We start from the raw sequence: 21,376 nt of genomic DNA on the forward strand, positions 1-21,376 counted from the left end.
TAGGAAAAACTGCATTACATATATTTTGAATTTGAAATGTGACCATGCCTGACCTGACCCGTAAAGACCTGATGTCCTTTTATAATAAAGGCCTCCATTTGTTGGTCCATCAATTTCTAAAGCGTCTGATTTCTTTGCCCCTTTTCACCACTAGGGTGCAGTAAAACCTCATTAATCCAAATACAGAGAACGCTTCCAGCAGTGTTTTCCTGCACCAGTCCTGTAGCCCCCCTGCACTGCTTGGTTGAGTGTTTTCCTGCAGGAGTCTCATCATTAGTTTATAAGCAGGTCCTTCAGGAGCTGAATCAGGTGTGTGAGCAGGTAAACACAACACTGCTGCACCCAGAACTGCACACTACCATCTACTTCTGCATACAACACGTGTCCAGCAGATAAACCTGCTTTTTACCTAATAATTTCAATTATGGGGCATGTTAGCAAAATTATGAGAAGTGCTATTACATTTTTTATATATTTTACATATGATTTAGTATTAATGATCAGCTAATGTCTCCCAAATAAAGACTTTTCGTTTCATAAATTACACATTTATAAATACATTAAGAAATATGATCAAATTAAACATCTGTTACATTTACATCTGTTACATTGACATGTTTTCCATGTTCCCCCCAAAGAATTACTGAATACAAAATGCTTTATGTATCAGTATAGATCCCAAACAAGAAAAAGTTGGTTTCGGACTTCGCTATGGACAGAAAGGGGGTAAATACTGTACTGAGTTACTGTATCTGTTTGTTTAGATAGATCATTACTGGTCTTCTCAGTTGCTTTGGTACAGTCCTCAAGTGACGCTCACTGTTTGACCATTTTGGGCATAACCCATTTTTCTTGCCTGGGATTAGACTCCTAAGTGTTTTCCAATAGCTAAGGTTTTGATGACAAAATAAGGCACAAGGCAGCACTTTTTCTGGGATGAACTGATCAATTTCAACAGTACAGTATGTGGGAGACTGCTTGCAAGATATTGGACAGAATTCACATTTATGCTTTTACTGTTTGTAACAGAAATATGCACAATTTGCTTATTTGTTGATCTAATGACTTGAATTTGAATTGAGAGCTAATCATCAAGTTAGGATTTTGCCAAAAAAGTCTAATACAAATGTACTTCAGCAGTTTTAAATATTATGATGCTTTGAAATAATGTCCCAATGTTTGGGGGGGGGGGGTGATGGACATGACAAAAGTGATTGATACTGTAGCAAACAGCAGACAAGTGTGTAACAACCTTTTATAAAAACATTTGCTATTTATTTTGAATGAATGAGAAATGACTTTTGTGATGTGCACAAGTGACTTGATGACATGGAAGTTGGACAAATACTTTTGAGAAACTCAATGTGCCAAAGCGACTGAGAAAATCTTCTGCTTCTAAACATCTGTTCTTTAGTGTGATTTAACAACAAATATATCAATACAACCAATACACTCAAATAAAACACTTCTTTCATATATTTAATGTATTTGCATGTGTAGCCTAAATATGTGGAAAATAATGCTGTTTACATACATAGATGAATAAATGTTTCATTTTTAATTACACATTTATCATGTTTTTTAGTCTTGAATATTTTATCTATATGTGGTTCTTTTTAAGTAATTTGAACAGTAAAACATGATTTGCTACATGATTTTAATTTATGCAGTAATCTTGTAATCTGCAGATATTAATTCCTTTATATATCACTCTTTAAAACATTCTGTTCCGTTTTCAAAACATGTTCAATAAACCCAAAGAGAAAAGGGGAAAAATTCAATATGCTTCCGTTTATTTTAATGCCATTTTTGTTTAAACAAGAAAAGATGGTCATACGTAGAGATTCAGATAGGTTAGCACACTCAGTTTTCACAGTCTATGCAACAAAGTGAAAATTCCTTCTCAATTTTGTAAAGGGCTAATAAGACAGCAAGAATTAATCAGAAACTGAGAAAGATAAAATATGTGGATGTTGCTGTAGACCCCAAGGGTCAGTCAGTTGGATTTAGATATACTAGCAAATAATAAAAACCTCAGAAAGGGCAGGGTTGTTGGCCTTTGGGGTCAAAATGTTCTGTTCGACAGAACTAACATCCCCTAACCCCAAAAAAATATCCCAGCCACTTCGGTCAAGTACATTTCAAACAAACATGTTTACATTATCATTGATCATACATATCAGCACTATAAAACACAGACATACAAATATTGATAAAGGACTGCCTGGAATTTGGAATTCATTCAAAGCTTATGTTACTATAATTGCAGCTCCACGTCCAGAAACGGTCAATAAAACACCTTCGAAAAATAGATGTATCATAGATGTATCATAGCAATTCTCTCCTCTTTCTGATTGAACAAGTTTATGATTAGCTTGTAAGACATTATTAAAGAAGGCCCTTGCTGAATCTTCAAAGGCATATCGTGAGATCAATGAGACACAAAGCTTCACCAATGAGAACATGTCCACTGAGGTGAGAGGCGGTGGCTTCACTCCACCCTCATTATGACACTATTAATATTCAGAAAAGTCATTTTTGCGTCTCAGCTGGCCAACAATGTCGATAGACGTTGTTATCTGGTTGAACGTCGGTCAACGTCACTTGGACGTCGAATAGTGACAGCAGCTGACGTTGATATTTTGTTGGTTTTAAGTTGCGATGTAAAGTAACCGAAATCCAACGTCTTCCGAACATTACATGCCAACGTCAAGTTGACGGAAATGACCAAAATCTGTTGAGGTATGATGACCAAAACCCAACATCTGCTTCACAATGTCCATACAATGAGAAAGTCGGACATTTTTTAAGTAATGTAGTTGGTTTAAAGTCATGGTGTTAATCAACGTCTGTCTAACGTTGGGTTTTGATGTCATTCAAGCCGATTTTCATTTTCGACTGAAATTCAATGTCGGTCCGGCGTTGGAATCCAACGTCCTTCTGACGTCAAATTGACATCTGCTGCCTGCTGGTGTAGGTCAGCTAATGTGCTACATGCTATTGTTATCCCAGAGGATCCATATATTGCATTTCAAAAAGCATTGAGAATTTGAGAAAGCCAAAAACAAGGACTGAAACTCGGCCTCCAGATTTAACAGGGCGTCTTTTAGCAAAGCGGAAGACTACAGAATCGCGAATGGAAATCACATTAGTCTCGTTCCTCGTTCAGGGTACGTTGAAGAATACAGTAACACTATGTTTTGGCTTAAGATAGACGAAAGCACCAACAGCATACTACGAGCACCAAGACCAGCAGATCTGAAGGCTTCTGTATGTTCTGCCAGCTTCTGTCCTGCTCACTTTCCACACATCCGGCTTCACAGAGCCACTGTGTGCAATATCATTCAGTCCTCATTACAGAACGACGAGATAGAAAGTCATTAAAACAGCTTTGCTGAATAGACTACACTAAAAGAATTGCACTTTGACCTTTCAGCTGTAAACGTGCCACACTTCCACACCCTCTGTAAACATCTTTGCCATCTATTCTAATCCACAGCCCCAGTGAAAAGGATCTAAGTACAGTTAAGCTTTACAAGACAAGTGGTGCACTTATAAGATATAGATTTTGGAATAATAATAATAATATAAAAAAAACAGCCATTGATATTTGTACAGTTGAACAGAGAAACATCTCAAATTTCGGAGGTTCATCCCATTAAATGCCACTCGCCCACATGTGTGTTATCTGAATGTATACCTCTCTAAACTTGCAGAAATGTGAACTTGTGTATTGGATGTATTAATAGTGAATACTTTAAGGCCACCATCTATAATATGTAATATATAATCACTGGATGGCTACCTTATCCTTGATATGTAGGCAAAAGTGACTCTTCTTTTAAATGAAATGCTTAAATATGACACTCTTTCTGTGTAAGACTAACGAATATACTGTTGCTGTCACACAAAAACCTCCATTCGTGTTATTTTTACTATATTTTTTCGTATATTTTTTACTTTTTGACATGTTTGACATGAAGCCAATCTCTCAGTTGATCCTCATACTGTGTCAAATTATCACGACGAATGAACCAGTAGAAATGCTCTTCTGAAAGTTCAGAAGGTTTTTGTTCTTGTCCTGTAAAGTTGGCATTTTGGTGAGGTTTTTGCATAACAGCAACCATATGCTGGTGTGCATATGTGTTGGGACAGTACACACTGGAGTGTATAAAAGTCAGTACAGAAACAAATGGATATTGCTCAAGGACAAAGTTTTAATGTCCACTTGGCACGAGTATTGAATCTACATTGAGACACTCAAATCTTCTATTCACTTTTGTTTTATTATTTATTCGTTTGCGTCCAGTGTGTTTTGTCCACAGGGGTCAATGAGCGAGGGCTGTGGGACCAACCTCACACTGACAAACTAAGCACGAGCGAGAAAAAAAATAAAAAAATAAAGCACAGGGTCACCTCCATAAACCCATGATACATATATACCATTATATGCACCACAGTTCGAAAAACACTCATCATACATAGTCATGTGTTTTATATATAGAACATATAAATACACAGCAAGTAGAGCAAAGGCAGTGACAATGCTTTTCATATTGAGGGAAAGGCGGGCGATTATTGTATATCATAATATAGTTTTTTGTTGTTTTAGAAAAATATCTATGTTTAAACCAAAACCAGCCTTAACAAGCTCACCCTCCGGTCTTCATTAACAAAAATAACCATTTTACATTTCTGAGCATTCATACGTTACAATCATTTTACATACAGTATATATACACAATGAATATGTATATATACGCATACATAGTATAGAGCATTTTTAGGTATACTTTTATGACATAAAAAACATACGTTCATAGTGCACATGTCTTTTTTTTTTAGTTGCCAAATGTAAGATAACAATGAAATAATAATAATAATAATAATAATAATAATATATTGTAATAATTACAATAAGACAACAGTAACAGAGAACAGGAGCGACTCACGGCCCTGCAAAGTTCCTCCATTTGGCAGCAACGGCACAGTCAAGAGCAAAAGAGAAGAGAGCGTAACACAAAAAAAGAGTCGACTTAACTCAAAATATCAAAAAACAATAATTAGCAAATTCACAGGAAAATAAAGTTTTCATATTCATAAACAACTCCCGTCTTTCTTCCTCCATCTGCTTTGGCCCACGGTTGTGCTTTCTCAACATGTCAACCTCCTTAAAGAAAGAAATAAACTGGAAAAGCAGCTTCACTGATGCCCTTTCACAATAAAAGCCTGCAACTACCCGCTGATCTGTTACTAAAGGTCAGGAGTCAGGCTGCAAAGAACCATGGGGACGTACAGAGCCACTAGTCCAAATGCTAAGAGGTTGTTTCATATTTCAAAGTTCTTTTTTTGTTTGTTTTTCAAGGTTTCTCAAACCAAGCTAGCCAACACTGACTGGCGAGATCTTTAAGAACCGCCTTATTGGACGTAACCTTCAGTTAAGCCACTTTTTTTTAGGTCAAAGCTAATAATACTATTATGGAAAGGAATTTGAAAACCACAGAAAAAAACTGTCGTCTGGAAAGGAGGTGTTTGGTAACATCGCACGGAAAAATGATCAGGAAAACACAAGGACAAATAACGGGCAAATAATGGCATGGGGAACCAGACAGGGTGGATTCTAAGGTGGACAGCTGCAAGGTGACACTCCGGTCATGAGAGAAAGACCACAGCTTGTTTTCTCTCTCTCTCTCTCTCTCTCTCTCTCTTTTTTTTCCCACCTTTCTCAGAGGCCTCCAGACATCGGAGGGCATGGCTGTGCCTAAGAGCTCCTCTGCTGACCTTTCACTCTTCAAGCCCCTACCCTGCATCGGTCATCAGTTTCCTTCCATTTGCCCAACTGTTCAAGCAAATCCTTGCAGTGGAAGTGGACGTAACGAAGGAACCCCATGCCTTTGGGCCTATTGTGGTCTGCAGCGTCATTTGCTGTTGTTTGCTTCGCATGCTATAGCTGGTGTTGGCTGTTATTTTTTTAAAAGGTCTGCTCATATTTAAAAGCTCTGCGGTTCCTCAGTGCAGTGCAGCAGGCTGGTCCATGCTGGGCAGGGGTGAGGGGCTGTGGAGCTGGGGGGGTGGCCGGCGATCAATCAAGGGTCCAGGGGCTTTCAGGGTCCAATGGGCTCTCAGGGGCTGAAGACTTCAGAGAGAACCAGAGGCACATAGAGACAGAAGAGAGGAGAAACAGATGGGCAGATGGACGACGGAGGAGACAAGAAAAATAGAGATAGGTAGAGATAGACTGATTGATTGATTGTTTGACTGATTGATTGACTGACTGATTGAACTATTGTAAGGGTCGGTATTGTAATGTCCCTTATTTTCATAGTCCCGGCACAATGAGAAAGAGGAAGAAGCAAAAGTAGGATTAGATGGAGGGATGAGGAGAGCACAGGTGGGAGGATTTGGCAGTCAGGCCCCAAAAACAAGAACCCCCATACTGAAGCCACAAAAGTTCAGTGTCCCCTTTTTCATCTCAGACAAATACACTCTGCAGACGGTCGGCATGGTGAGAAAGAGAGATGGAACACCAATGTGAGCAGCAGCAGAAAAAGAGAGAGGCAGAAGGAAACAGAAAGAGGGAGAGATATAGCAGTGGGAGGAGTAAGTGCTTGCGTTATTAAGTGTCTCGTTTTTTTTATGTTGGAGTGTGTGCATGTGTATGTGAGGGGATGTCACAGGCTCTGGCTGTGGTGACTCATTTCGATACTACGCCTGAATTCATTACAAATTAATACTTTATCTAATGAAGTCATTCAGATGTAAGCTACTAAAGCACTTAGGATGGTGCAGGATTGCATTGCTGGAGCGATAAAACTGAGAGAGCGTGTGACAGATCGAGGTATTTGATATTATTCCAATTGTGATTCTGAAATCATGTGTGCAAAAACAAAAAAAGAAGTGAATTCACCAAAACAACACCCGAAGGCCTTGAATAAATATATGACGCTAAGAGGTCTGAAGGTTAACGTGAAGGAATGTGAAATGGTCCTACATCACAGAGTGTGATATTACTGAGGCATACATCTGTATCACTCTGCTCACAGCTCTACATTCAACCAAGTATGCGTTCTACGAATGTCGGTTTGTATGTTGTGTATTGACGTGTGTGTGTTTGTGTGTAAAAAAGGACAAGCAGGGGCAGGAAAGGGCAAGGTATTCTCAGAGTGCGAGAAGTGAGGGCGAGTTCAGGGAGTCAGAGGACTGCTCGCTGCTGCTGGTTCGCTGGTTAGCGCTGGCCCCGCAGGCTCCCTCTGGGTAGGTGAACACAAATGAAGATGTGTATGAGGGGTTGTAGCTGCCGGCGTCAGGGTTACCGCCACCGTCGGCAACAAGGCACGGGCCGCCCGGCGCCGGCTGGCTTTGCCCATAGAAAGAACTAGAAAAGGCTACCTCCTGCATCATCCCCTGCTGCTGCTGCTGCGGCGGCTGTGGCTGTGGCTGCTGATGCTGCTGCGCCGAAGGCGCCTGTGACGAGCCTGGCAGGTGGTGGTGGTGGGACGAGTAAGCAGGAGGCAGGTAGAAAGTGTCCTCCTTCACAGTCAAGCCCACCACAGAGACCGGGGCAGGAGGCGGGGGTGTCTGCAGTGGTGCTGGCGCCTCCTCCTGGTATGGGATCTTGCAGCCGGGCTGGTGAGCAATGAGCACAAACTCCAGCCGCTCCTTCTCCTTCTGCAGCTCGGAGATCTCAGCCTCCAGCTCGGCCTTCTCCTCCTCCAATATATCTGTCTCCTGAAGAAGGGGAGGAAAGTGAGAGCGAGAGAGACACTGAGCGACATGCAACACGGACAGGCACTGGCGCCGTCACGTGGCAGATGAGAACAAAAATGCTGAAGGGTACAAAAAAATATTTCCATGGACCATGTCTTTTTTTACAAGGCCTCGGAACATTTCTTCTTCATAACCGGGTTAAAATAACAACCTTTTCATGTCTAGAAGAGTGACATACATTTTGACCATCTGTTTATTGTGTTGTTAAGCGTGTGTTTGTCTGTGCAGATTTTGAACTGCTGCCATAGGTTCACCTCCATTAGAGGGTTGTCAACTTTGAAACAATACAGTAACAAGTTGTTATTATTATTATCTGCACTGGTGAATGCAAGTGCCAGTCTTGATGCTCATTGGACTTACATATGCTGCTAATTTTAGTGCATCGGACACTTTAGGCTGTTCTAGATTAAACAATGACTGAGGCAGTTGATGTAACATTCACAGTCAGTGATCTGTGTATCTAGAACTTCCAGAACGACTAAAAGTGATTAGTTGGTGTCTTGATCATATTCAAATTGTTCAGGTAGTCTGAGGTTTATGGCCTTCAGTTCATTTCTTGAAGGTCTAACCCGTTGGAGAGCTTGCTTGGCTGTATTAACTTAAATACTACTAAGGAAAAATACTGATTGGACAATACTTTCTGGTGCTATTTAACCCCTTTTGTTTCCTTCCAAATTTTAATGAAATTTTTGCAGAATTTAAATACAATGTACATGATAATTTCCATGTCATGTCATAATAACTGAACATTCATGTCTGTTTGTATGTATGCTTGGAGTGTTGGATTTAATAATATGTGTTAAGTTATTATTTTGAAGTCACTCACCGATTGTAGCCTGTCTGTGAGCTCACGCCGCCGATTGCGACACTTGGCTGCAGCCAGTTTGTTTCTCTCTCTCCTTACACGCCTCTTCTCCTCCTCCTCTGGAGTCAGCTGGAAAAAGGGGGTCAAAGTCTTGTAAATATATCATTAGCTTTCAAAGACAACATTCTACCTCACCAAACTTTTGGGTAACATTCACACTAAAGAAGGCCTGACACAAGTTATAGTTCACCGTCATCACATATATATGCACCGTCTGGTCCAACACCATGTTTGCTTACCGATTCATCCCGTGTACGGCGGCGGCTCCGAGACTGGCGTACAGGGCCAGGAGTGTCTGAGCTGGGGGGAGTGAAGCCCGAGCCAGAGGAGAAGCTGGGCCCTGGCAGGTCATAGGGGTCCAGGCCCACCGGCTGGGTCATGGTAGTTGTGCCTGTGCCACTCTGTCCAGGTGCCACAGAGGAGATGAGGGTGGGCTGCACCATCCACTGCAGGTCCTGGCTCGTGGTGATGGCCGTCACTGTGGGGACGAAGGAGCCAGGCATCTCCACCCCTGCTCCGCTGCCGGCTGTCCCGCCGCCCGCCCCTACACCGCCAGCGGCAGATACACACTCCTGCGGGTCATGATCACACGCATTGAATAACTTACAATAAAAGTGCATTAGCAGTGGCACTATGTGTAGTATGTTTTACATCTATGGCTATACATAAGGGGTAAAAATGCTGAAAAAAAAATATATACAAAGTTACATTTGACATCTATAGCCATTATATTAGTAAAAAATATCCTAAATATTTAGTTTTTTTTGTTCCCTCTCAGATTTATAACCACACCAAAATTCACTATGAAATACTTTAGAATCATGCTAAATTATTATTTACTGTTATGCAGTAGTAAGAGATCTGAAACTTTACATTATTAAGCAGTTGTAAATGACCCATGGCCATGCAAAATAAATATTTTGCTTCCTGTTTAAACATCATTATTTTTATAATTAGTGTTAAATTACTTTAAATAAAATAATAATAATTACAGTTGTGTAAAAACCCCGCTCTCTCTAGCCGCTCTGCCTGTCTTTATTTAGAAAACAGTGGCGCTGGAGCTCTTATGAATATTCATGAGCAGCGTGTCAGACGGAGAAGCCCACTGGCTTCGAATTTGCTGCAGCAGCCAATCAGCGCTCTCGAGTCAGTCCTCCTCTCCTCCATTCTCCCCGTCACACCCCCGGTGTTCCCCTTAGCAACGCGACGTAACACTCCAAAATAGAACGCATTCACGTCACAGAGCAGAAGGCAGGGCTATGCGTGCCTACGTAGGAGAGTTCCACACGTTGCTAGCGGCCTGAGTAGCAGCTACTACAGACAGCGGAGGGTCATTTGCAGAGTGAAAGTGAGCGATAAAACTGCTGAGCTTTAAATAAAACAAGTAGCTATGGCGTCTCTGTAACTTTAGCATCACATTCTTTTGCATTATGTCTCTGTATGGTATGCAGGATTGTATTCGGCTCTGTTCTATTGCAGTATATTCTGGAATAAACAAAATAAATAAGGTCTATATACTAATATCATTCTATCTACAGCGTAGATAGGTACAGTGCACTCTAAATAAGCAGCCAGGCAAATATCTCTCCAGCGATTGTGCACATATACTCTCCAACGTACAATATATAGCTAGCTACCACTATACAGGCTGTACATTAAAACGTGAGGGGGTCTTACTTGTGGCGCACTGGTGGTGGGCGGGCTCCCGAAGGAGTCCACGGAGGACAGGTACTGCGATTCAGCAGAAGGGGACGAACTTCCACGGGAGCCGGTGTCGAGGTCTCCGGGGAACCCCTGGAACATCTCCCCGGCAGAGCCGAGAGGAACCGAGAAACTTACCGCTCCCGGCGAAAACGGAACGTCACCTGGTAGTCAACGAGAGAGGCGGCGTTGAAGTGCACGTTGTGGTAACCCCAAAAATGCACTGTATTGTTTTGTTTACTTTGCCTATGCGTGCACACACACTGTCTTTAAGGAGATCGCGCGAGTGCTGCACACACACATACACACAAGTGCTGGCTACGCCGCAATAAAGCGTATAAAACAGCAGCAGACCTACCGTAACAAGATTTGCTTGAAGATTCCGACAAGATGCCTTTAGTCTCTTTCCAAAAAAGTTGCATTAAGATGGCAATCCAGATCTGCGCTGAATGAAAACAGTTCCAAAACTCCCAACTCCAAGTATCTCCGCGCGCTCCTGGCTAAAATCCGTGAGAGGGTCCTCTTTTTCGATTTATAAGATGTGCATTTATAAATCCATGAAATGACACCGTTATTCCCCCCACCAGTGTGACGTGTGCCTTCACAAACCGAGGGGAGTCGTGGAGTCGCTTTCTCGGCGCCGAGCTGTTCCTCTTCTGAATGAAGCCATCTGAGTCCGCATTGTAAAGTAGGGAGTTCTGTCTCCGCCCCTCGCTGGAGTTCCGCTGACGTACGTGCCCATATATGGTTCGCCGTTCGTGTGTTTTTGTTTTCGGTCTCCTAGGCGATGACGTGAAGGGATTCCCTCACCCACACAGCCGTTACGGAGCGATCCAGAATAGCAGCGTTTACTATATTCACTTCCACGAGATATTTCTATTTTTATTTCAATTTTTATTTTTGTGCCGCTACAGAGCCGTACATATGTATCTATAACGGGTTTCATAACGTTCAGCAATTTGCACTCACATTTGTTACTAGGGTATAAAATAGTGTTTTATTTGGATATCGTCTTTCTCACACTCAATCACGCTGTATAAGAGAAGATTCAATTATGTAAACACCGTAAACTCAGACATGTGTATTTCTGTTGTATCATTAACAACATTAACATTGTATTTTTTTGTTTACAAAAATCTCATCATTGATGCACAATAAGTCAAACGAGTTCACTTGTCTAGATAATACAGTTCAGTACAGTAAACACTGCTAATAAACAGGTGAACTGGATAACACTCTTTGCTGTGGTTTCAATCGGCGATTCAGCATTTCAAAGCAACCAGGTAACTTAGTCAAGGTGAAGTTTTTAGGTTTAGTTTTGCTTGTTTTTTTAGTATAGAAACTACATGCTGACCACATTAGTCATTACGTAATAGAAAAACTATATTGCAGCATGGATGGATGTACTGATGTATGATGTGGCTGTATTAGTGCCCCCCTCATTACCCTCTCCACCAAAAGGACATATAATGCATATTTAAGGCCAATGGACGTTTCTTGGGCTTGTCTGTGGAAAGCACAACCAATAAAACAGATAAAACCAAAATAAATAAGGTGCTAGCATTATTATTATTATTATTATTATTATTATTATTATTATTATGACTACTACTACTACTACTACTACTACTAATAATAATAATAATAATAAAGAAACTACAGTTGTTCACTTTACAATACATATTATAGTACAGTGTATTTACTATACTTCTACTATACCAGTAGAAGGGTTATTATACAGTAATACACATTTAAATATAAAAAAGGTCAGAACGATAATCAGATCTTATTCATGTGAATTCATGTGAACTGAAGACTGCCTTTGCTAACTGCCAGAACCTGAGAAAAATAAACTGAAGCCAGATTCCCCTACTAATATAACACCATATACAAACATTTCACTGTAATCCAATAATATAATAAGGATACAATATCACAAATAATAATATCACAGATGTCATACATACACGTGTAGTCAGAAAGCGAACGTCAGAAGCCAATGACCTACACTACATCAAAAGTATGTAAATAAAGGAACAGTGGGCTGTAGAGATGGAACAGATTGTTAATCATTTTAATGTTAATAATAATAACAACAGGTAATGAGTAATGATACGCGGAATATAGGGCTGGAAGCTACAGGAAAAGTCGAGAAATGTTTTGTAACACGCGTTATTTTTTCCCCCAAACTTGCATTCTGTCAAACCCCTCCTCCCTGCACTGGCTACTCCTAGCATACTCATAGCAGCCTAGCCTGTGCTAACATAAGGTGGAATGGACCTGAATTCAGGTGGGGGAATGTAAAAATAATAACATTAAAATTATCATAAAAAATAATTATATAAAAAAAAAACAATAAATAAAAGTGCTTATGAAGCTGACGCTTGCTACAGTGACGTGGTGGCTTGTCTGTGAATGTAAACAGCTAGCCAATCTCAGTGCGGGCACAGGGATGCTACGAACCAATCCCGGCGCAGGGGGCGGGACTTATTGGAATACCGGTGGGTAAAAACTGGGGTGAGAGTGGGGATAGCAACAATTAGTCAGCATGTGAACGTCATTGATGAAGAACGGTCTGTTCTGGTCCGGTAGCAGGTAGGAGCCTGCTACTCAAATGGGATGACTAATGGCGAGCGTGTACATAAAAAATGTACCACAAATATCAAGCAGAACCCTCAGGTCTACGTTAAACAAGAAGGGCTGCGTCAGAAAAAAATCACACCACAGCATATGTGGGATGGAAAAGGAGGAAGGGGGAGTGATAGAGAGCAAATCGACAACCCAGCCAGTGATTTCTGTGCGTGGTGTAGTGTTTTGTGATAAGATGCGTTATATATATATATATATATGTATATATATATATATATATATATATATATATATATATATATATATATATATATATATATGCTAGCTAGCTATATATATATATATATACTATTATTTTTGTGCAATGTTATTATTTATTGTAATAATAAATATATATATAGTAATATGTCGCCACTGTTGAAACAAAACTTTATTTTCAGTGGAACATTTGTTCTATACATGTAAATAGTACACAGTTCCTTTCACTGGACCCTCTTTTTCTTGTGTATAGTTCTGTTTGTTTAGTAGATTTTGTTCTGTATTATATGATATTTTAATGCATATATGTCCTGACATCTTATGCAAATGGCTTCTGGCCTGACCCTGTTGAATAACATCAGCTGTAAATTAAAGGGCAGTGCTCAGCCGTCCCACGATGTTTCTGTCTCGGTCTATTTTTGGTGTGTACGTTACCAAACGAATCCACTCAATGCAAATAAAAAACACAGCAATATCATGTGGTTCCCAGTAGCCTCCTTCTTACAACCATATCTGCATGTGTGTGTACAGGCGTTGCGTCGTCATGGAAACGCCGTTCCAGCACGTCTGACGCAAAGACGTCATGACGATTTGGTCTTTTTTTTTTGTTTTTGTTGCGCAGCAACCCGTTGCCCTGGTAACCAGCGAAAGGGGCGGCGACTGTAGCGCCGAGAGGAGCCCCGCAAACGGAGGATTTCTCAAGCGAAACCCGCTTTCTTTCCCACGGAGTTGGTTCTTAGAGCTCTCCGTGAATCTAGCTAGCTAACACGCCTGTGCATTTCACCCTAGTCACCCACAGCCAGCGAGTAATGCAAGCTGCGGAGTGTTTTCTGGCTAGCGATTTAGCTAGCTAGCTACTTTGCTAACGGCACCAGACAGATAGCTAGCTAGCTAGCTAGCTCCGCGCTGCTTGGCTGCTGTGTAGTTAGCTGCTAGCTAGCATAGCAAATTAGCTCGCTTTTTTACCGTGTGTAAAATCTTCCTATAATTAGCGACATGTGCATGTTAAAAAGCACGAAAGCTAGGTAGCCTCATATGAGCAATGGAGTTGCTAGCTAGCTCACATGTCAGTAAACCTGGAAGACAGCATTAGCTAGCTAGCAACTGAAGAAGCCAGAGTAGACTGAGCTAACCCGTTAGCCAGTGCTAACTGTGTGTTTTTCGGGTTGGACTCAGCAACATTAGCTAACTGTATGTCTTTACATACACAAAAACTTAGGTCTCTGCAAACATTTCAGCAAGAAGACAGAACAGTTAGGTTATTAATAATAGCTGGCTTGCATTGCTAGTTTTGTTCATCTAAACATTAAAAACACAAACTAGAAACAAATAAAACACAAAATCACGGTGCTGTGGAGGCTTACCTAAACATTAACTAGCTCAATCAAAAAAATAGTTCCCTCTATATAGAAATCGGTTGCTACAATTTAATAAATACTTCCCTCAGTTGTGTAAAGCATTTTCTCTAAACCGAGGGAAGGATTTGTTAAATTGAGACAAAGGTTTGCTGAGTTGTGCAAACTATTTATTAACAATGTATTACCTTGAAAAGAGTTTATGCCTCTAAATATTTTTGCTATTATATGTAATATGAACAATATGTAATTATTAATACATATAATACTATCTAAATATTGTTAGAATACTATATATAGATATTCGTCCTGCTCTCCTCGTCTAAATGCCTGCAGGTCATGTCAATGGCAGTACCTGCTACGTGTTTATTCTGATGACCTCCATGACAGTTTGTGTTCCTGCATCAACTGGGCGGACCATGTTGACATTTTAATAAGCATTAACAGCAGCAGGATCAGAGCTGTATGCATTACTAGTTACTTATTTTTCACAGCATGTCTGCTAAGTGGAATATAATAGCATAAAATAGCAAATCACAATCTATGATAGGGTTGTTCAATTGTGATCAAACATGAGAGCTTTTGCACTTGTATTTGCGAGTAGTCAAGGATGGGTTGTTGTTAAAGACAGATAATTATTATAGTATAGTTTTTTTTATGCAAACAGTGCAAAATATATGCTATATAGATTATATATCGTTTTTCACAATGTAATAGATTGTACATTGTGTGTGCAAGCAAAAAAGTGAGCATCATCTATGCCTAACCTAAACATTATGAGAGTCTTTAGACTCATTGAACTTCTTTGCCTTGTTTGTTTGTTTGTTTGTTTTAAAGGCTCTTGCTCCAGCAGAGAGGTGAAACTGTAAATGTTTGGAAGGAGGAGCATACAGAAGCCCAGACAGCCTGGCTTCTGTTTACTGCACTCTTTCCGCTTTCCTGTTTGTGGTCTCGGTGCAGCTCGAGCCCCCTGCAGCAGTCACGAGAGTGGCCTGTTTCCTGGGGAGGCGGGACATGTTTGCCCACTTCCCTGCCCAAAATATTTGTAACCAGGCAACAGTGAGGCCCGTCCCACCGCAGGTCAGTTGTGAACGCCCCTCTTGGCTGCTTTCACCAACACTATTGCATAACCCTTGTGCTAACTTCCCATCACCAGCGAACAAATTTAGCTTAGGATGTTCCACAATGCAGATTGCCCCACACAAAAAATGTGGATGGATTCGCTTTGGTGTTTCTGGTTTTGCATCCCTCACTGAGCTTCTCTGTATGTAAACTTGTACTTAGTTTTTGACTTTCAGGCTCCTGCTGGCTGAGTCTGAGGGCACACAGTTTGTCTGTGTTTGCAGGGACACATGCAAGCAGCTGCACAGTGGCCAAACATCTGCTGCTATTGAGCTAAACCTGGCTGTCTGCCGCTGTACCTCCCGTTTACTTTGCCTTTGTTTTTGAAATCCCACAGTGCTGTACTGACCCGAAAGAGACGGCAGACTGTCGCCCAAGTAAACAAGGCTCATACGCGAAGTAACACATGAATTCAATAAGCTCATATACTACTAAATATATAGTAGCAGATACTTGTGAGCTAGTTTGAAGAACAAAGCTCTGTTCCCTATTTCTTCTGGACGCCCCCAGCCAGTGGCTGGATTTGATTTAACATCATTAAGCTCTGTTTTTTCAAATCTGGTGTTGGATGTTCACTATAAATAATACTAGACTGCCATGAGGAGAGCTTTGAAGATGTTTTAATGAAAACTGTGACGTAAACCACAATTTCATAACTTTCAGAATATAACCTTCTTTCACCTACAAAATAATTTTTGGCCAAACAAACTGATTTCATGTCTTATTTAAGTTTGTTAAAGAGTAAGCGAAGGCCTAGAAATAAGTCAGTGTGTCGCAGCCTGTGTGTTCTTACTCTCTCTCGATCATTCTCTTGTCCCTTGGATTGCTCGTAAGTGGGGAAACACTTGGTCGTGTCTGGAAACATCTGGCATGTCCAGCATTATGAGGTCATTCCTCTGTCTCCCTTGCTCACTTGCTGACTGGCTCGCCGAGTATGTGTGTCTGTCTGTCTGCGCTGGATGTGGAATGCATGGGAGGGGGTTTGGAAAACAGGTCTCTGAGTGAAGAAAGGTCGTAGAGCAGACATCTGTGGTTCCTCCCTCTTCTTCGTGTCACTGTGTTCAGACAGACAGAGCTTAAACTTGTAACTCCCACTATGTCTGTGGCTAGAGGCACCCCCCCCCATTCAAACTCTCCCAGACCGAAGACCGAAGAACGGAACAAAGTCACAAAGCGAGTGGTGTGGCGAGTTTATTTACACTAGAGGTTTACCATGAGGCGTCCGTGGGGCAGTAAAAGTAAGTATGGCGGCATGAGGCACCTCAGTGGTGGGGCACGACTGCGCTGACCTAAATTCCGAATGTCTTTCATGACTTCATCGTCCGGCAACGATTCACAAGTTTATATGCGATGAGCAGTATGTGCTCCAGTATACTTCTCCATTACGTTCCTTGCATCCTGTCCGGATCGCCGCTGTGTGAGTGTTTGAGGAAGTGACGAAGGAACGGGAAGCTGTGCCTTTCTTTGATACCATCATGGATATTTTCAAAGGGAAAAATGTAGCATTCCAGTGGCCATATTCAGTGCTGTGGAATGTTCGGAAGGAAATGTACTATTTTGCATTTAAACAGTTTGGACAATGCTCTTGGCAAATATGGAACATTTTTTCAAAGTCACCCGTCCTTTTACTGTTATCTGGGCTGAGAACGTCATGCTGTGATTCTAATGTCAAACGTCCTCCAATTGCCTTTGTTAATCCTGCCATCATTGGCATGCTGATCTGATATAGTACCATGCAAGACATTGCAATGAGGCAAGCTAAAGCCTCAGCACTATGCAATCAGTGGGCTTAGCATTCAGCAGCGCAGTGTGACTCAAGCAGCGTTACCCTCAAGCGCGTCAAACGTAGCCTACTTTCAGCAGGCCTCATGCCAGACAGGGAGGCGCAGCGCTGGATCAGAGAGAGTGAGTGAGTGAGAGAGAGAGAAGGAGAGAGAGAGGGCACTCTTTCTCTTCCTCTGCATCTCCATCAATCTCCAGCACTCTATCTCAACCCCCACCTTCTCTCCAGTGCTCCTCACCCATCTCCCCCACTCCTCCAGAGCTTATGCAACGCTTGCCCTATTTTTATGGGGGAGGTTGTGAGGGACGAGAAAGAGAGAAAGAGCAGGTGGGAGGAAAGGACAGAGAAAGAGAGAAAAAGAGAGAGGAAGGGTGGGGGAAAGAGTGCAGTCAGCGCACATTGCACACGTCAGGTGGAAGACAAACTGTCCCTACCTGCCCCTCACCCCCACCCCCCTTCTTCATCACCACCTCCCTCCGGTTCTGTTCGTCATCAGTGCTCTCTGCCTTTCACCCACCCATTTACCCACCCCACTCTGGTGCCATGCACTCAGAAGCAGGGAGCAGCCAAAGCGCTGGTCGCTCCTGCCATTCCACACATAGCAACATCACCGGAGTTCAGCTAACTCCAACACAAGTGAAGCCAATCAGGTTCAGCTCCCTCAGAGTGCCTTAAGGTGAGCCAAAATCAGAGAGGCAGGGTTCCCCTTTCTCCAAATGTGTTCAACCAGTCAAGACGTGTTTGGTGCTTGCTTTTTTGGTTTGGCACTGGAGCGGTTAACTAATGGTGCTAATACATAATGCAAGGGTAGGGAACTCCTGGTCCTGGAGGGCAAAACACACCTAGTTCAGCTCACCCGTTGACTGCCTGGTTAAGTAGGTGTGTTAGAACAGGTAAATTCACCACACCTGATATGAAAGCTCACTACCGCACACTGCATTTGTTTTTCCACATGCATTTGCCTCAAAACGTGTCTAGATGTTAGGTAATCTCGGACAGACTTGTTTATATCGTTTCTGGCACACTGTTGTGTGTGGCATACTATTACCTATAGCCATGGACAAACATATCTATAGGTAAAACTTTGCATAGTGTCCAGAAGTGTCCGGTTGTATTTGCAAAGGGCTAGTGTGGCTGCAAGCTTTCATTCCAACAAAGCAGGAGGTGACCCGATCAGTTGTTTGAAGGCTGCCGCCAACTGTTTAAACAAGTGGGTGTGCTACAGTCAGGTGTGCTCCAGCTTGTGTTGAAAGAAATCCTACAGCCATGCTGACACTTTACTCATCAGACATTGGTTTCAAAGCTTCAGTGTAAGTGTAACGTGTTTTGGCTGATCAGCTACGTTTATGGCAAATGGTGAAAAAAAAAAATATCAGCAAAGTGACTGTCACTGAATGTTAAGCAATATTCAGACAGGATTACATTTACATGGGTGTGAATTTATTCCCGTCCGGATCAACTATGCGTTTTTTACCATCGTCTTTTGAGAAAATTACAGCCTGGAAAAACTGTTTGTCACTGAACTCAGCAATTGTCTGATCATTTTAGGCCTGTCCGGATTCACATCTCTGTATTTTCCCAGGCAGATGCCTCACATCAGAGGAAAAGGTGTTTGAGCGTTGCTGCTCCTCCAGTGGATATCAACAACTTGCCGAATCGCTAAAAAACAACTGGAAAAAGAAGACAAACCTGGTCTCATCTTCTTCACATGGTTTGCAGCAGAGCAGCACCACCAGATAAAAAAAAAGGTTAGCACTACCTCTTATAAGAAGGCGAAACACCAATAATACAACTGCATCTCCCCAGGGGAGCGTTTAAAGTGTACTTGGAGTTTTTTGGAAATAAGTAAGTTCTCTCCATCCAAAACGATGCCATTATTGATGTCTTAGTCCTGCAAAAGAATGAGATAAACAGCATAGTCAGTGAGCTGTTCGCTATGGTAACTGGGAAAGCGTGAGCTGAGTTTCATGGGATGTGCAACTGCGTGTTGAAAAGTCTGTTCGAAGTCAAGGCCAACTGCACGAACAAACACAAATTCAACATTTCCAGACAAACATAATCAGATAATGCTATCAGTTTTGTATATGACTTTAAGCTTTTGAATTCCAAAGTGAGATTCACATTTCATTCTCTTTCTGCAGGGGTTCATCTATAGAGCAGACATATTTGCCCAGATACAGAGGACGTAATTCAAAAGCTGTTGTTGATTGAGTAGTTGAGTATGGTTTATTAGAAGGAAGACATTCCGCAAAAAAAAAAAAAAAATAAAAAATGACTCACATATGGAAAATTTGCTTTCAGGAACTTCATTCTTTATAATTAGACCACACCACCACTATGTATGAACTTCCAATTAAACCAGCACTATAATTATAATAAGCCAGAGCCCCAATCGATTCCGTAATAACTACATGATATTGTGGTACCGATTTATTTTTAACGATGTGAATTACAGGCCTGTGGAATTGTGCAGTAAAGAATAATTGCAGGATTCAATGACCTATTCTTTCCAGTTGTCATCAACGACACAGTAGCAGTCTTCCTTGAATTAGTGACTTTATTATCCTTTATCTGCTCCACTGACATCATTATCACACCTCTGGTTACAGTGCCCAAGTATTAGCATTTGTTCCTCGTGCCGCACACCCAGAAACCTGACTAAATAAATCAGCATGAGGCTCATAGTAAACCTGCCTTTACACCCTGCAAAGCATCTGCACACCTGTGATGACATCTGATTCATTTTCTCATTACACCTAGGCAGTGAATCAGCCGCGCTGCCCTAGTATGTGTATTTCTCCACTGATGTCTTTGTGCATATTTTTAAATGAGATTTAAATTACTTTTATGTGGTATGTCTCATTCCTTACATTCAGTGGATGATACTGACGCATACACCGATCAGCCATAACATTAAAACCACCTGCCTAATGTGTGTAGGGCCAAAAAAGCTCTGACCCATCAAGCTATGGCCTCACAAGACCTCTGAAGGTGTCCTGGGGTATCTGGCACCAAGACCTTAGCAGCAAATCCTTTACGTCCTGTATGTTGTGATGAAGTGAGGCTCATGTCCTTTCTACTGATCTTTTGTCAGTGGTTTTGATGTTATGGCTTATGAGTGTAAATCCTATCCTAATTAATCCTAATTAGTATTGGTGAAAGGTGACATCCTTATAAAAAATGAATAAATCAAATTATATTATTACTACATATTACATGTGTATTGGCCGGTAGACACCACTAGAGAGTGTGAGTCACTCAGTGGTTTCAGGGATGTTATATGACCTGACCATTTGACCATTTAATGTGAGAATACGTGGTTTGCCAAGTTGGGTACAACCATCATTTTTTTGCAAGAATGATAAAAATCACTGTATGTTTAAGAATGTAACTTTAATAGATTAATTATATCCGAAATGACTATGATCCAGTAACTAGCAACTAGTTTTTTAGTACTAATTATTCAGTATCTTCTATGAATTATTCAGTAACCACCATGAATTATTAAGTATCTCCTACGAATGATTAGAAACCACCATGAAATATTCAGTATCTACTAAGAATTATTAGAAACCACTATGAATTATTCAGTATCTACAATGAGATTTTCAGTATTTTCTAAGAATTATTTAGTAACCACCATGAAATATTCAACAGTTACCATGAATTATTCAGTATCTAAAATGCATGATTTAGTAACCATTTTGAATTATGCAGTATTTGCTATGAATTACTCAGTGGTAGGCATACATGATTATGTGTCAAATAATCACTAACTACTATGAAATATTCAGTATCTGCTGTGAATTATTCAGTAACCACCATTATTTATTCAGTATCTACTACTTATTGCTCAGTATCTACTATGATTTATTTAATAACCACTATGAATTACTCAGTATCTATTCTGAATTATTATTTAGTAATCATTGTAAA

General features: G+C 41.1%; 1 protein-coding gene and 1 long non-coding RNA gene across 4 annotated transcripts; one reads left to right on the forward strand and one right to left on the reverse strand.

Annotated features, from left to right (window-relative positions):
* Positions 1–4,087: 4,087 nt before the first annotated feature.
* On the reverse strand, positions 4,088–10,978 carry fosb (FBJ murine osteosarcoma viral oncogene homolog B). 2 transcript variants are annotated; one of them, XM_072695523.1, is made up of 6 exons: positions 10,692–10,978; positions 10,310–10,497; positions 8,872–9,204; positions 8,594–8,701; positions 7,390–7,728; positions 4,088–7,250 (listed from the first exon to the last, which is right to left on the reverse strand). In XM_072695523.1, the coding sequence occupies exons 1-6, from the start codon at positions 10,753–10,755 to the stop codon at positions 7,185–7,187; spliced, it is 1,098 nt and encodes a 365-aa protein (XP_072551624.1). In that variant the 5' UTR covers positions 10,756–10,978; the 3' UTR covers positions 4,088–7,184. The 2 variants fall into 2 exon arrangements, with proteins under 2 accessions (XP_072551624.1, XP_072551623.1); XM_072695522.1 differs by having other exon boundaries at positions 4,088–7,728.
* Positions 10,979–13,862: 2,884 nt separating this feature from the next.
* On the forward strand, positions 13,863–20,146 carry LOC140574875 (uncharacterized). Of its 2 annotated transcripts, none has more exons than XR_011980780.1 (3): positions 13,863–15,615; positions 19,023–19,188; positions 19,582–20,146. It is a non-coding gene; the product is annotated as an uncharacterized lncRNA (long non-coding RNA). The 2 variants fall into 2 exon arrangements; XR_011980779.1 differs by lacking the exon at positions 13,863–15,615 and adding an exon at positions 16,436–16,895.
* The last annotated feature ends 1,230 nt before the right edge of the window (positions 20,147–21,376 follow it).

The sequence above is a fragment of the Salminus brasiliensis genome, chromosome 13 (genome assembly GCF_030463535.1).
Source record: "Salminus brasiliensis chromosome 13, fSalBra1.hap2, whole genome shotgun sequence".
Lineage (NCBI taxonomy): Eukaryota > Metazoa > Chordata > Actinopteri > Characiformes > Bryconidae > Salminus > Salminus brasiliensis.